Source organism: Giraffa tippelskirchi, chromosome 4 (genome assembly GCF_054371585.1).
Source record: "Giraffa tippelskirchi isolate mGirTip1 chromosome 4, T2T-mGirTip1v1.2.pri, whole genome shotgun sequence".
Lineage (NCBI taxonomy): Eukaryota > Metazoa > Chordata > Mammalia > Artiodactyla > Giraffidae > Giraffa > Giraffa tippelskirchi.
Genome location: NC_137278.1, coordinates 98,925,196 through 98,942,443, shown reverse-complemented (window position 1 = coordinate 98,942,443; position 17,248 = coordinate 98,925,196). Strand labels below are relative to the sequence as shown.

At 45.9% G+C, this 17,248-nt stretch overlaps 1 protein-coding gene across 2 annotated transcripts in view; it reads left to right on the top strand.

Moving 5' to 3' along the window:
* The window catches only part of NCAPH (non-SMC condensin I complex subunit H), a 32,603-nt gene extending 27,411 nt beyond the window's left edge, over positions 1–5,192 (top strand). For both annotated transcript variants that reach the window (XM_081484728.1, XM_081484729.1), the window contains exons 14-18: positions 976–1,149; positions 1,806–1,919; positions 2,256–2,344; positions 2,746–2,821; positions 4,698–5,192. In XM_081484728.1, the coding sequence (XP_081340854.1) occupies positions 976–1,149; positions 1,806–1,919; positions 2,256–2,344; positions 2,746–2,821; positions 4,698–4,757 (513 nt within the window). In that variant the 3' untranslated portion in view covers positions 4,758–5,192. The remainder of the gene's footprint in view (positions 1–975; positions 1,150–1,805; positions 1,920–2,255; positions 2,345–2,745; positions 2,822–4,697) is intronic.
* The last annotated feature ends 12,056 nt before the right edge of the window (positions 5,193–17,248 follow it).

The following is a 17,248-nucleotide window of genomic DNA, read 5'->3' as shown; positions in this document are numbered from 1 at the left end:
GCCTGCTCACACTGAGCTCTGGACGCAGGAGAAAAGTAGACATAGTCCAATAAACCGTCAACATGTGGATGGAGTGTTTAGCCTGTACAAAGCACTTATCTTGGCTATTTTGAGATTTCAGAGGAAAAGAAACACTCTTCCCACTCTTAGGAGCTAAAGTTTTGGGTGGGGAGACAAAAACGCATAGACACGTGATGCCAGTGTGATCTACTGGGGAAAAAGGTATATGGAGTGGATCTCAGGAGACCACGTTCATAGCCATGATTTTGGTTCACACGTTGTGAACTTGTACAAACTGCTCCTCACCTTTAGATCTTGGTTAGACTATATAATCTCAGAATCCCTTCTGTGACTCTGTGAATGAGATATCCTGACAGAGGGGGAGATATTAGGCCCCATGTGTCCTTGAAAGTGAGGAGAGGAGAAAGAATAGGAAGAATAGTTTATTTACTGTGTTTTCTTACTTGGAAGAGAATTAGCTGTTATTTATATTTTAGTGAAAATCTAGTTGGCCCCTTGACCAGTGCTCCTCAAATTTAGTGTATGTAAGAATCACCCAGAGAGCCTATTAAAAAACCTACCTCCTAGGCCCCACCCAGAGATCTGGTCTGTTCCTGCTGGGCTCAGTCCAAGAATGTCTTTGTCACCAGCTCCCAGCAGGACCCCTGCTGCTGGCCAGCTGACAGGTCATGTCTCTGGGGTTTCAGGAATGCGTTCTGTAAAATGAGATCCTAAACAGTCTAGAGACAGGACGCTGTGGTGATGACCGTGTTCCCTTGAACTCTCACTGCAGAGGTCTTAGTTAACAGATGCCTCCCTAGTACAGTCTTTGCGCAACAGGAAGATGACTAGAGGACCTCGAAGCCCATGAACTCTCAGGTGCTCTGTTCTTGCTGGGTATGGGATCTATGGCAAAGCTATTTCTAAGCCCTTCCCACAGCTCTGCCTAACTTGAAGAGCTATTTCCTTGCCCAGGCCGCTGACAGCGATTATGAAGAGTCTGATGACTTATTTGTGGGACCAGCTGGAACCCTTGACCATTCTGACCATCCACCTGCAACAACACAAGACAACAGTGTGGCATCTGAAGTCCATGGATCGGACATCACCACTTATGGGGAGTCAAATCTGGTAGCTGAGCCTCAGAAGGTAAAGACAAAGCCATGATTTACATATGATGTTGTTTGCCTGAGAGCTGCTTAATTTGCCTCTTTTATGAGAATCGTATTGGTCTGAGCTTGATTTTTTTTTCCTTCTTGATTTTAACTCGTTACTCTGTAAGTGGCTGATTCTTACATAAGGCTGTACAGAATGGGCTGATGCTGATTATGTTTGTGTGGAACCAGCCATCTCTCCAAAGAGTGTGATAAACCATATGATTAGGGACAAGCCTGCTATGCACATGCAGTATGTGAGTGAAGCCTGCAGAAAGAGAAATGGGCTGGGTAAGGGTAGGTATTTAGCTCTGGAAAATCTAGGCCAGATTCAACTCATATAAAGTTACCACGTATCAAGCATCTATTCCATACCAAAATGGCAGGCTTGGTGCTTTTATATATATTTGATTCACTTGTCTCTTTTGAACTGCAATTCCAGTATACCCTTAATGAAGACTGTACTTGATCAAAAAGAAATTATCAATAGCTTGAAATGAGGGACTCTATTTTAATATGTCCAAAGAAGGCTCAAATTTGGTAGTGTAAACTAGGTTTTTTCATCATTTCATCTCCAGACTTTTTTTCAAAGAGCCAATGGTAAATGCTTCTTTCTTCTGCTTAGTTTTACTTGTCACATACCGTTTTCAGGTAAATAAAATTGAAATTCAGTATGCCAAGACTGCCAAAAAGATGGACATGAAGAAGTTGAAGCAGAGCATGTGGAGTTTGCTGATGGAGATCCCCAAGCAGGCAGATGCAGAGGTAACGGGTTCCACTCACGGGTGCCGAGCACAGAGGCAGGCGTGGCTCGTGTCTGCGCTCCAACATCGGTAGCGTGAACGTGGAAAACAGTTGTTCAGAAATACAAGGAAGACATCAGACCTCTGAAACGGAAATGAACCAAGTGTATGAACCAGCGGGTCACACAGAAGGTGGCACAGATGGACCTTTTTTCTTCAAAATGCACCAAAGAAATTGTTTCGGTTTCATTCCAACGCAGGCTTTCCTTGATTTTGAGTTCCAGCTTTATAGGTTCATGTTGCTGTCAAAAAGTAAACTGGGCCCAGTCTGATCCCTAAGTGTCCTTTCTTCTGTCAGGTAAACCACAGTGAGAATGGAGAAGCAGGACCTCTTGAGGAGGGGGCTGACAAGAAACTCAGCAGTCTCACAAAGGACCTGCAGAAGAAGTATGTGCGTGCCAGCAGACTTGGCCCTGCCTCCCCCTTCTCCTCACCTCTCCTCCCCCTTCCCGCTCCTCCCCAAGTTGTTGGTGTAATAGAGCCCCCCCTCCGCACAGGATCTGCCATTTTCACACTTCTTGCAGTTTTTCCATTCCTTCTGTGCATTGATAAGTGAGTTAACGTAGCCCACCTTTAAAAAAGGCAATTTTCTGTACCAGTGGCTAGAATAGAACAGGAAATATTTCCAAATAAGAAACTGGAAAAACTTGCTTCTAAAAGGCATCTGAAATATTTCTTTGTTTCCATTAGTTTATTCGTTGGGCATGTGTATTCATACTTGATGAAAGCGCCTTTGTTCCTGGAGTTGCAGTGACAGCTAAATACTTCCTGGCCTTTTTCTTTCACAGTCTGCCTCCCCTTATGGCTCAGAACCTCTCCATACCTCTGGCCTTTGCGTGTCTCCTACATTTAGCCAATGAAAAGGTAGGTAGACCCGGTAAGCATAGTCGGCCTACAGGAGCTTTTTATTAGTCACGGGCAGCCTCATGGTACATCTTAAATGCAGTGACTTATGTAGTACCTACCTTCAACCCAGAGGATTAACCAGATACTGAAAATTACTGAGAAAAAGGCCAACATGTATGATTAGAGATGAAAATTATGAGGAGGATCCCAGTGGGAAAATTTTAGATGCTGAAATTGTGATCTGTCAGTTCCCAACTTGAAAACATGTAAGGTGCTTTTACATCACTGGGCGTCAAAGGCCAAATTCTGCCAGTGTCAAAGTCAGGACAGCTGGGAAACATGGTGGAGAAAAGAGGGGAGCAATGAGGCAGGAAGGAGACAGATGCTAGGAGAGAGCTGACTGAGCGGAGTGGCCGTGGGGCAGTCGCTATGGAGCTGGCGAGACCTGTCTTAGTGGACGCTTCTGGGAGGCAGGCACCCCATCGAAACAGCCAGCAAGCCCAGGCACTTGGCGCTGCCTGAAACTCGGTGTCCTCTCGTGTGTCCAGGACTGGGCTGGGCTGCAGCACAAGCCACGAGCATCACCAGGGCCAGAGCTGGACACCTTCATAGTGTCACTGCCAGCTTCCCTGAGCATGGTTGGAATCCACACCATCCTCCTGGGCGTCAGTGTGGTGGAGTGTCCCTTGGGTGTGTTCTCCCAGCCCAGCGAGGCCCCCAAAACATAGTGCTGCCCCCAGAGCTCAGAAGCATATCCTGAGTCCACATTCTGAAGGTGTGAGGGATTGCATCATGGAGCCAGCTGGAAGGTCAGCACTGGCTGGGGCCTTGTGTCTGCTGTGAGAGCGAGGCTTCATTATCCTCCCTCGGCTCCCAGGTGGACAGGGGCTGGGCAGACACATGCTGGGAAGCACGAGTGACTGCAGGCTTCACTGGGGTCCACGTGCTCTGCCACCGCTTCGCCTCCCCCAGCAGCAGAGACAGCTTTGCTTGCTTTGCTATGATCAGATTTCTCTAAGGGGCCCTGGAGTGCTCAGCATTGGAAGAATCAGAAGATGTTCCCAGACCAGGACCTGCTGGGCTGACCTTTGGACTGTTTGAGGAGATCTCACTGCTAGCACTGGCTGACAGTTACCAGATAATTCACTGGGATCCGTGGTGACTCAGAGCTTAAGAGCCGCCAAGACAAATCTCACACAACACGTTGTGCCGGAGCATGGCACTTGTGCTGGTCCACCTTCTCCCAGTTTTTCATTCCCATCTGGACTCTTCACCAGCCTCTGGTGACGAGCTCCTCCTCAGCCGTCATGGGGGAGGTGAGGTGTGTGCTTTCCATTTTTGGCAGGAGAAGGTGTGCCAACACACATGCCTGCCTCCAGTGCAGTTAGGCTTCGGTGTGGAAAGGGGCTTCTGACAGCTGTTTAGTCCTGAGGGGACAGCTGCCTAGGGTTGGTGGAGGATCCATGAGGTGGGAGGGTCCAAGAGGAAGTGGGAGGCCTGTGCAGAGATGGGAGAGAGAGTGTGGGTGTCATGGCATCACCCAGGGGGAGGTTTCGGGCAGGGCAGGAAGGCCACACATGGATGGGGCTGATACACATGTGCCGTGGCCCCTGGTGGGCTCCCTGTCACTTCCCCCAGTTCCTCCCAGCCCAGCCCTTGGTCCTTTACAGAGATTGTGGCAGGAACCAGGCTTGCATTTTGTTTTCCTTCCAGCAATTGACAAAGGTTTGGAGTCAGCTTTATCATGCAGGTTATATTCGCTGTTGACAATGTTACTTATAATCATGGGACAAACCCGGTTCTTCGTAGTTACCACCTTGTTACCTTCAAGTTTGTTTTCTGATTCCTGTATCTTCTGTACACTAGTGTTCACCTGTGTTTGATCTTCCTTCAGAACCTGAAGCTGGAAGGAACCAAGGATCTTTCAGATGTTGTGGTCCGGCAGGAGGACTGAGCTCATGGGGGGCAGTCCTCGCTCCCACAGTGACCGGATGCCCACACTTGGGGCTGAGATGCCAGGGGTCGAGGCGAGGCTGCCGCGACTGCCAGCACGCCTGTGTGTGTGCCCCTCTCCCCTTCTCTCCTTCACCGTCTGGGAACCAGCTCCCTGACCAGCTCTGTCCTTGATCGAAATTTTCTGTTCTGTGGTGACCACCTAGGAGGGAAGAGAGGGCAAAGATTCTGTCCCTGATTATGGAAATAGTGTCCACTCTTCGTATCCATGTAGTTGTCTCCTCCACTGCTTTGTTCTCCATACTTTATTCTTGTAGAAAAGAATTTTCCAGTAGGCACTTGGTCTTTAATAGCTACCAAAACCTTGTATATAAAATACACCATATATGTACTTATAAATGTGTATATAAGCTTAAAAATAAAATCCTTTGAGTAATTTGTTTGACAGACTAGCTGGGTGCCCACTACACAAGTATCAGACCTGGTTTTTACACTCGGGGGTGCGGACTTGTTTGGTATCAGGCAGGAAATCCTTAAGGGCTGAGGTGATCTGTCTTGTAGAGTAGGGATTTCAAGATTGGGTCCATTGTGGGGCTTCCCTGGTGGTCCAGTGGTTAAGAATCTGCCTTGCAATGTAAGGGACACTGGTTCGATTCCTGGCCGGGAAGATCCTACATGCCACGGGGCAACTGAGCCCGTGCTCCACAACTGCTGAGCTCCGACCACGGCTGAAACCCGCACACCCAGAGCCCGTGCTCTACCATGAGAAGCCCCTGCACTGCAGTGACGAGTGGCCCCTGCTTGCTGCAACTAGAGAAAAGCCCAGTGCAGCAACAAAGACCCAGCACAGCCAAAAGTAAAACATGTTTTCTTAAAAAAAAAAAAAAAAGATTGGTTCTCTTGGGCCTATAATTCTGCTCAAGGGTGGTAAGAGTAAAAGTTCCAACATTACTAAGTGGCTACTAGGTACCTTCTGTGGGTGACTTTTCAGCCTTCTCAGCATCCCCTGTGAGGAACATACTATTAACTATTATCCCTCCCATTTTACAGAGGAGAAACAGGTACACGAAGGGAAAGGAACGTACATATGAGCAGCCAGCCAACTGCCAAGAGCTTGGCCTTGAACAAGGAAGTCTGCTTTTAGATCTTTATTATTAGCTACTGTGCTCCACATGCTCAAGTCACAGGCTCCATACTTGGAGATGTTGATCCAAATATTTCTACCCTTGGCAGGTCCTGGGTCTCTGCCAGAGCATCCTGTCACCATCCACTGGGTAAATAGCTTGGATGTTAGGTCAGAAGCAGTGAAGGATGTAACTGGTGATTACTCCTGATAATAACTTGCTCCTAAACCCCAAAGCACACAAAACAAAAGCCAGTCTCGGAATTTCCCTGGCAGGCCTGTGGTTAAGACTTCGCCTTCTAATGCAAAGGGTGCAGGTTTGATCCCTGGTGGGGGAGATGGGATCCCACATGCCTCACAACCAAGAAACCAAAACAAGATAGAAACAGTATTGTTAACAAATTCAATAAAGACTTTAAAAATGGTCTACATAAAAAGTCTTAAGCCAATCCTGTCTCCCGAGGAATGTACTTTCCAAATTGTGTACAAAATACCACCCACGCTGTTGTATGGAGAAGTTTAGACTCAGGGACATGCTTTAGGAAGAAAAGCAGTGATGCTGAGGGAGAATCCATGCCCTGTCCTGGGGCTGAAGCCGCAGCTCCTCTCGGGGGAGCGCGGTCCTCTTGCTCTGATCTTGTTCCCCGGAGCAGAGCCAGCCAGGCCCCTCCCCTGCCCAGCACACTGCTCTGTCATGGGGCCTGGCAGGGCCTGTTGTTCAGTTGCTAAGTTGTGTCCGACTTTGCAACCCCGTGGATTGCCAGCACGCCAAGCCTCCCTGTCCCTCACAGAGTTTGCCCAAGTTCATGTCCATTGAATCGGTCTGCCAATAAAACTGGCAGGGGTGGTAACAGCTTCAATGAATTCCCCTTCTCTCCACCCTGCTTCTCTCAAGCTTCTCCCCCTCCTTCACATGGTTGCTGTGCCAGGATTCATTTGGCCACTGGAGTTACTCTTCATGTGGGTTTCTCCCCCATACAGGCTAATACACTGTTTTTCTTCCTTAATCTGTGTTTTTTGTTGTTAAAAAAAATCTCAGGTGAAAAGAGCTGTTGGGAAAGTTGGGCAACTGCATATAGAAATAAATCAAATATAAATAGGACCTAATCAAATATTTGGGCTTCCCTGGTGGCTCAGACTGAAGAATCTGCCTGAAGTGCAGAAGACCCTGGTTTGATCCCTGGGTGGGGAAGATCCCCTGGAGAAGGAAATGGCAACCACTCCAGTATTCTTGCCTGGAGAATTCCATGGACAGAGGAGCCTGGCGGGATATAGTCCACGGGGTAGCAAAGAGTTGGACACGACTGAGCAACTAATACTTTCACTTTCTTTCTTTTTTTTTTTAACTGATGATTTTATCTTGAGTTTCCTCAAACAGATGAAACTGGAATAAACAACTTTGAGCTTTTGTGAGGAGTATAAAGTAACCTACCAACAAAGGCAGGGAGTTCACATAATCAGTTGTTTTCAATATAGGTGAAAGAAGATGAAGTCCCTCAGTCGTGTCCAACTCTTTGTGACCCCATGGACTGCAGCCTACCAGGCTCCTGGGTCCATGGGATTTTCCAGGCAAGAATACTGGAGTGGGTTGCCATTTCCTTCTCCATACTTTCACTTTCAATCAAAGATTTATGAAATAAAATGTTGAGATTACATCTGTGTCCCTTTGTAAGATTTTCACAGGAATAAATCCTCAAATCAGGGAGAAAAAAAACCTTTCAGATTAAATGGGACAATGGCATTTGTACCTGTCATTTCACAGGCCGTGGAGGGCGTCTCTCAGTGGGTTGATATCTCTCCTGTTCATTCTGGATTAAATGTCTCTCCTTGTTTGTAATGTCACCGCCCCATCTTGGCAATGACAGTTCAGACTATGTGGCGCTGCGGTGGGCAGTTGGGGGCGCATTTCCAATAAAGATAAACTTCCTTTGTTTTTTGGCGATGGTTGGTTGGAAGGTTTCCTTGTGGAGCTCTGCTAAACAAGCTTATTTTATTTCCCCTGGAAGGAAACAACAGTCTCCCAAATTTCCCTGCTTACCAGGAGGCTCTGGGACAAGCGTCACGATTTCTGAATCGAAGCCCAGAGTATCTATCCTAACAAATCTTTTTCCTAGGGAGAGTTTTCCTTGGATGAGAATGAATGGAATTCACATATGACTGGCTTTCCCAAAGTGGGATCTGGTGAGTTCCTCAGGAATTACAAATATTGCAGAAGCAGGGAGCAGAGAGACCAAGCCCTGGAGGGAAAGGAGATGAGAATCTGAGCTTGCCCTCCCTCTTGCAGAAAGAACAATGAGGCAGGAACACAGGTTATGGGGAGAGAGTGGGCACAGGTCATGGGGAGACAAGGCGGAAAATTCCCATGTGCTGGGAGAGTAGATTAGCGAGGAAAGAAGAAAAGAGACTGAGGTGGACACACTCAGCTACAATGTGGGTGTCTTGGCCAAAACACAACTGCTACACTGTGTCAGTATGGAAGCCTAGGATGGAAAAGAATAAATTGGGAGGTGGGGATTGACCTGTATTCACTACTATATACAAAATAGATAATAAGAACATATTGTATAGCATGGCATCTGGTCCCATCACTTCATGGGAAATAGATGGGGAAACAGTGGAAACAGTGTCAGACTTTATTTTTTTGGGCTCCAAAATCACTGCTGATGGTGATTGCAGCCATGAAATTAAAAGACGCTTACTCCTTGGAAGGAAGATTATGGCCAACCTAGATAGCATATTTAAAAGCAGAGACATTACTTTGCCAACAAAAGTCCGTCTAGTCAAGGCTATGTTTTTTCCAGTGGTCATGTATGGATGTGAGAGTTGGACTGTGAAGAAAGCTGAGCGCCGAAGAATTGATGCTTTTGAATTGTGGTGTTGGAGAAGACTCTTGAGAGTCCCTTGGACTGCAAGGAGATCCAACCAGTCCATCCTAAAGGAGATCAGTCCTGGGTGTTCATTGGAAGGACTGATGTTGAAGCTGAAACTCCAATACTTTGGCCACCTGATGCGAAAAGTTGACTCACTGGAAAAGACCCTAATGCTGGGAAGGATTGGGGGCAGGAGGAGAAGGAGACGACAGAGGATGAGATGGTTGGATGGCATCACCAACTCGATGGACATGGGTTTGGGTAAACTCCAGGAGTTGGTGATGGACAGGGAGGCCTGGTGTGCTGCAATTCATGGGGTTGCAAAGAGTCAGACACGACTGAGCGACTGAACTGAACTGAACTGAACCGTATAGCGTGTGTGTGTGTGTGCTATCGTGTCCGACTCTTTGTGACCCCATGTACTGCAGTCTGCCAAGATCCTCTCTCCATGGGATTCTCCAGGCAAGAATACTGGAGTAGGTTGCCATTTCTTCCTCCAGGGGATCTTCCCAACCCAGGGATCAAACCCATGTCTCTTGCGTCTCCTGCATTGGCAGGCGGATTCCCTTACCCTAGCACCACCAGGGAAGTCCAACTGTATAGCATGGGGAACTCTATTCCACAGTCTGTAATAATACGTATATTTACAACTGATTCACTTTGCTGTACAGCAGAAATTAACACATTATAAATCAATTATACTCCAACAAAAATTAATTTTTTAAAAAAAGGGAAGCCCAGTTGGAAAACCATCTCTCTGTTCTTACAGATGAATAAGAGTGCTAAACTTATGGTACTGCCTCTGCGTCTCAGTGACCCCTTATGTTAAAATCAAGATGGGAGTTGTACCAGCAGGAGACTAGTCAGGAGATAGAAATCTGATACATGAACACAGAAATTGTAGTAAGAACTGCTTACTGGGTATAAAGAATTGTTGATACTGAAAGGGTAAGAAGAGAACTCGTTCTAAGGCATATTCGGTAAGTAAGTAGCAACTGCCAGAAGCAACCAGGCAAGGACTGGGAAAGCCATGGCACGAAGAGAAATACTTAGAGACTTTGAACAGGAGTTCCACAGAGCGGAAACTGACCTCAGCTGATGCCAGTGTCTTCCAGCGACACAGTGAGGCTGGGTCTCAGTGTTGGAATATCTACAAGCTGCAGCCTCAGGAAGGAATAACTGCCGCTGGGGGTGGGATGGGAGTCTCTGGGAACCCTCACAGGATGGGGAAGCAAGTGACAGGGGCAAGTCACTTTTCCTCCAGCCCTGTGGTCTCCCTCATGTGTCTCTCCTTGGCGTCAACTGACAAGGAGCGGCTGGCAAGGTGGAAATGTGGTTTGCAGTGCGCTGGACGCAGCATCGCCCAAAAGAGAATAGGTGGTGGGTTTGGAGCTGAGGATGGTTTCTTAAGGGACTTCCCAGGTGACGCCAGTGGTAAAGAACCCTCCTGGCAATGCAGGAGACCTAAGAGACAGGGGTTCAATCTCTGGGTTGGGAAGATCCTCTGGAGAAGAGCGTGGTAACCCACTCCAGTATTCTCGCCTGGAGAATTCCATGGACAGAGGAGCCTGGTGGGCTACAGTCCGTAGAGTCTCAAAGAGTCGGACACGACTGAAGCTACTTAGCATGCATGCACGCAATATTCCCAGAAACGTTTTTTAAGAGAGCCTCTCTTCTATTTCCTCCTAACCACAGTTGAGACTGTGGGTGCAAGGTGAGCAGGAGGCAACCTTAGAATGGAAGCCACATCCCAGGGATGCAGAAGACACAGAAAGACGGAAGGAATCCAGATCCTTAGTGACCCCACAGTGGCCAGGCCAATCCCCCATAGCCTATGATAGAATCCCTTTGATGTGAAAACAAAAGCACTATGTGTTGAAACCACAGAGACATTGCCCTTTCTGTTAAATGAAGCTGCATCTCATCCTTAGTGACACAGATGCAATCAGGCAGCTCACCCTTGAGGACACACCAAGAGCGGGTGAGAAGATGCAGGCCAGCAGGGAAAACCAAGTCAAGGCAGCAAAGGGATCAAACAGCGGGGAATGGAAGATCTTATGAAGGGTTTGCAAGATTGTGGGGAAACATTCTCTTTCCCCATTGCTGGTAGAAGTGGACATTGCTGCAGCCTCTTTGGATAAGATATTTCTTTGGCAGTAGATATTTCATAACAAACATATGCACCCTCCAACTCAACAATGAGATTTCTAGATCTTCTTTTAGAGACATACTCAACTTGTTACACAGAGAGGCTTGTAAAGAACATTCTTTACAGCATTAATTAAAATATCTAAATAGCTAAATGTCTACCAATGATGAAGTTATTAAATATAAACAGCCATAATTAATTAAAAAATTGAAACTAGAACTACCATATCATCCAGTCATCCTTCTTCTGGATATGTATCCCACAGAACTGAAAGCAAGCTCTCGAGGAGATATTTGCATATCCATGTTCACTGCAGCACTATTCACAATAGCCCAAAGGTGGAGGCACCCCAATATCCATTTGGGATGGCCACACCGTAAGTCATCGCAATTGCAGGGTGGAAGGAGTTGCCTGGGGCTGTGTGCTAAGATCCACAGGCAGGCCTCGAGTCTGCCAGCAGCTCATTCTGTGATGTGGGCAAGTCACTTCCTGTCGCTCTGGCCCTCGGCTCCTCATGTGTAAACACTGGGGTTGAATGGACCTCTTCCAGCTGGCCTGGTTTTCATCTGTTGAGAACAATGATCCCAGTGTGCCAGCCGGGCAGACACATGTCTTTGATGACTTACGCTCAGTGGGCCTCAGGAACTGCGGTGCTGGCATGGCGCAGGGACACTGATGTCAGATCACGGACGTCAGCACCCACAGCTGGCTGAAAAGAGCCATGCCCTCCAAGCTCAAGTCATAACAAACTGGTTATCTGAAAGGACACGTGACGCTGGAATGAGAGGCCCTTCTCTGCTTTTCTGCTCACAATGAGGTCAGCTTGGTGCCCCCTGCCCCCCAGGTCCTGCCCCTGTGTCTCTCTGCTCAGCTGACCCTGGCTGGCCCCTCCCACAGGGCACTGAGAGTCCAAGGGCCTCCAAGCCCTCAACTCGGCCTCTTGGACTCCAGTCTCCTTCTGCTTTGTCCTGTCTTCTTGCTCTCCAGCATGACCCCATCTGTCTGCATCCTGCTGTCCCTGGTTTCCAATCGCCGCTGTGTCCTGGAGTGTACCTGGAGCCCGGAGCCTGTGCTCAGGGCCTGCGTGAGCCACTGGATGGGGTCAGAGGGCCAAGTGGTGGGAGGGCTCCCCACAAGAACTCATCAAGGGCAGCCTTGGAGAAGAGAGGTGTTAGGGAAAAACAGTAAAAAGCATGATCTTCTCCAAACCCATTAAACTCCACAGAGGTAGCAGAAAAATGGTTTTATTATAGCATAAGCATAAAGCCAGCGAAGGAAATGAAAACATCACCCCAAAATACGCCGTTTGACACAAGCATGATTCAGAGTTGAAGGCAATGAAGAGGCAGAAGTGCAGAAAATCTGCCTCTATCCTCCCCCTCTTTTACTTAAAGGCAGGTTATAGATTCTCCTTTTACTGGAGACAGACTCTTACCAGCCCAGAGATGGCCCCAGAGGAATCTACAAGCAAAGCTCACTCCATTATCCATTATCTCCTCCCATATGTTTACCTTCCCAGTCTGGCTCCCTGGGAAGGCTTTCCTTTGTCCTGTCATCCTTCCACAGGGTGACTGTTCTTTGTTGAAGATGCTCTATGAGCCAGAGTTCTAAGCCACCACCTTGAGTTACTTTTCATGTGGGTTTCTCCCCTAGTACAGTCTAATACACTGTTTCTCTTTGTTCATCTGTCTTCCCTCCAATGCAGGGTGTGTGGGAGGTGACTAGGAAAACTTAAGGCCTCCTGTGTGGTCAGTGTCTGCTCTCCTTTCATTAATTACCTGGGGGGACACTTGTATTAGGCAGGCAACTTGAGTTTGTCTCTGAGTGGCTAAAAGGGTGAAGGCAGGGTTGTTTTAATTAATTTTGACTAAAATGGTCCCTTGGGTAGAACTAGCACTTTACTGAGTAGAGTTTTCCTCTTACACAGAACCTAACAGAAGATAGATTAGCAGGAGAAAATGCGCACAATTTTAATTTTATGTGTATAGGAGTTTCAGAGAAAACGAGGGAAAAACCCAAAAAGCAGTTAGACACTGGTGCTTATACACTTAATAAAGGGTGATAAATTGTGGAGAAGTAACTAGACAGAGAAAGGGGGTTTGGGTTCTTAGGGGCTATAATTGTGGGAAGGTGACTAGGAAAACTAAAGGTTTGTTTATTTCCTGACCCATGCAGCCATAGCATCTCCTTTGGGCTTCCCAGGTGGCACAGTGATAAAGAATCTGCCTGCCAATGCAGGAAGACGCAGGAGATATGGGTCAGGAAGATCCCCTGGAGGAGGGCATGGCAACCCACTCCAGTGTTCTTGCCTGGGAAATCCCATGGACAGAGGAGCCTGGCTGGCTCCAGTCCATGGGGTTGCAAAGCTGTTATTTTAGACTTAGTGACTAAACAACAAGTGAAGTCACCAGGTTTCTTATTATGGGAAGAGAACACATTTACACGTGAGAATTTACATCCTGCTTTTTGGCAGAAAGGGTTAGGGCAGAGAACAGTTCCTGTGTGTGCTGTTTCTCACTTGCCTTCAGGTCAAAAGGATCCTTACTCTAAACTGGCATATTTTGGGGTGGCATATTCTAAATCCCTTCAGCTGCATTAGCTGAACAAATTATCACCAACCCCATATATTCTTGGCACCTGGTTTTTATATAGTATAGAAAAGCTAAATATATTTGGGTCTATGAATAAACATGAAAAACTGTACTATAAAGAAACGTTTGTTTCTGAAGACTGTGAGATGGGGAATGTCCCTGATGGTTCAGTGGTTAAGATTTTGTGCTCCAACTCCAGGGACGAGGGTTTGATTCCTGGTCGGGGAACTAAAATCCCACATACTGTGCAGTGCAGCCAAGAAAAATAAATGAATTTTTAAAAAAAGATTGTATATAAAGCAAAGCTCTAAACAGCTCTTTGAGTCCCTCATTTCTGAGTGCTCTCATGTGTATGTGTGACATATGTTTATAAACGTTTAAAAAAAGATTGTGAGATGGTCTATATTTTAAAAATTTGCTAGTCTGCTCATAGAATACTGGTATGTGAGAGACAGTTCATTATTTTCCACTGCCTAGTTTTCTCTGTAAAAGAAAGTCTATAAATTGTTAAAAATTATAATTACTATATGTAATTAAAACTACTAGAAACAATATGAATGAAGGGAAACAATTATGCATAAAAAGTATGAGAGGAAAGTATGATGTGTATTCTGTAAGGAAATGTATGAGGAATGAATGTGTTTTAGTTAAGAGTAACTTTATCATAAAGTAGTATGACTGGTTTTTCCAGAATGAAAAGAAGAAAATAAACAAAGGGCTGAATGAACAGAAGAAAGCTGTAAAAGTTTTGCAGATGAACTGAATAAGATTTCAGTGGATTTATTTATAAGGTTAAAAAAACGAGCCTTAAAGATAAAGACATGACACCATAAAATTCCTAGAAGAGAACATACACAAATTATTCTCTGACATAAATCGTACCAATGTTTTCTTAGGTCTCCCAAGGCAATAGGCGTACAGGCAAAAGTAAACAAATGGGACCTAATCAAACTTACAGGCTTTTGCACAGCAAAGGGAACTGTAAACAAAATGAAAAGACAGCCTACAGACTGGGAGCAAATATTTGCAAATGATGCAACCAACAAGGGACCAACTTCCAAAACATAAAAGCAGCTCCTTCAATAACAAAAAAACCAACTCAATCAAAAGATACGCAGAAGACCTAAACAGACATTTCTCCAAAGAGGATGTACAGATGGCCAATAGGCACATGAAAAGATGCTCAACATCACTAATTATTAGAGAAATACAAGTCAAACCATAATAAGGTACCACCTCACACCAGTCAGCATGGCCACCATTAAGAAATCTAAAATCAATAAACACTGGAGAGGCTGTGGAGAAAAGGGAACCCTCCTACACTGTTGGTGGGAATGTAAATCAGTGCAGCCACTATGGAGAACAGTATGAAGATCTCCCCAAAAATGAAAACTAGAGTTGCCATATAACCCAGCAATCCCACTCCTGGGCATATATTCAGACAAAACTGTAACTGAAACAGATACACGCACCCCTGTGTTCATAAGAGCATTAGTTACAGTAGCCAAGATGTGGAGACAACCTAGATACCCATCAGTAGAGGGATGGATGAAGAAGATACAGTGTGTGTATACACACCACGTGAGACACTACTCAGCCATTAAAAGGAACGAAATCATGCCATCTGCAGCAACATACTAAACAAAGTGAGTCGGAAAGACAAATGCCGTATGTTATAAGTTATATGTGGAGTCTAAAATACAACACAAATGAACCTATCTATGACACAGACTCACAGACACAGAGAACAGACTTGTGATTGCCAAGGGGGAGGGGTGGAAGGAGAGGGATGGACTGGGAATTTGGGGTTGGTAGCTGCAAACTGTTACATTTAGAATGGATAAACAACAAGGTCCTACTGTGCACCACAGGGAACTATATCCAACCTTCTGGGATAAATCTTAATGGAAAAGAATATTTTAAAAAAAGAATGTATGTATGTGTAAAACTGAGTCACTTTGCCGTACAGCAGAGATTGGCACAGCATTGTAAATCAATTATACTTCAACTAAAAAGAAAGAAATAAGACTATCAATACATGAAACAACAACAGAATAAAACACTGCCAAAAATTTTTGATAGAGTTGAAATAAAAAAGATTAAGCCCTGCAGAAAGATACCCCTAAAAGAGACAGTATCTTTTAAAGCCTGAGGCCCTGAGCAGCATCCCACCACTGTTGAGTAAATTCCTAAAACACAGGTTCATTAGGCCCTGCCAGGCACCTTGCTACCGCCCTCTCCTCCCCAGTTGGAAACCTAATGGGGAGAATCAGTTTATGCAAGACTTACGAGCAGTGAATGAGACCCTTATCCCTATCCACCCACGGGTGCCAAACCCTACACCCTCCTCAGCCAAGTGCCTGGAAACACCCAATATTTCTCTGTTTTGGACCTCAAAGATGCATTTTTCTGTATTCTCCTACAACCAGACTCTCAATATCTTTTTACCTTTAAATGAAGGGATCCTAATACCCGAGGCTACCCAAGACCCTGGGACAGAGATGCCACGGGGCATTCAGGATGGCCCTTACCTTTTTGAAAATGCGTTAGGAAGGAACTGAGGGAACCAAGACTTGGAAAGGGAACTCTGCGCTGGCTTCTCCTTGCGGTGGCTTCTCTTTCTGTGGAGCACAAGCTCTGGGGCGCGCTGGCTTCGGGAGTTGCAGCCCACAGGCCCCAGACCTCAGGCTCAGCGGCTGTGGCACACGTGCTTAGTTGCTCTGCAGCATGTGGGCTCCTTCCAGACCGGGGATTGAACCAGTGTCCCCCTGTACTGGCAAGCAGATTCTTATCCACTGCACCACCAGGAAAGTCCAAAACACATTCTTCCTTTCTGACCTTGATAAATATGTCCTCAGCCAGCCTGGAAGGCCGAGTCCAGTCTTAAGATTCTTGGCCTCCTTGGATTTCCTTATTGAAACCCTTGGCCATGGCCCAGCCCCTGCTCTATCCTGCACCACAAGGAGTCCCAGGCATGTATGTGAACACCCAGCCCACTCATAACACGGCAGCCACCCTGCAAATAGCACTCCTTGGCCCAGGGACATGTTCGCTGGCATCACAGTCTATATCGGAGGATGGTTGTTGAGCAGATGTCTGCAAGGACCTGGCAGAAAGCACAAGGCTGCTTGATTTTTTTTTTCTAGAGGAAAGTCAAGTATTATTGCTTTAGGAATCCAAAAAGGGTTGTACATGATAGCTTATGGTTAACAATGTCGGATTCGTGATCTCCGAAGAAGATTTAGCTTTGAGACCAGGGACAAGGCTTGATCACTCAAGAGCTTTTGTGGAGCAGAGTTTATTAAAGTAACAAAAGGGACAGAGAAAGGTTCTGACATAGACGTCAGAAGGGGGACGGAGCATGCCTTCCCTCGCTCGTCTAGGGAAGGGAATTATATACTTTTTAAATTAGTTATTGCAATAAATCAAAAGAATGTCTCAAGGTTGTAAAAATTTTACCAGACTCACTCCCATAATTTACATTTTAATATGACAGAACTAGAACTTAACAATAGAAAAATTTTACCAGACCCATTCCCACAATATACTTCCTAAGATATCAGAATTAGTCAGAAGGTTTTCAGGAAAGAGAAACTGTCCTCAAGCAGGATACATTGTTGTTATATAATCCTTAGTACAGAGTTTAAACTGAGTTGTTTGTTGTGTAATTATCAGTTCCAGGCTTAAAGAAAAAAACGTTTTATGTGACTAAGACTAAGGAATGTAGAGAAAAAGAAAAGACGTTTATCCTTTCCTCCT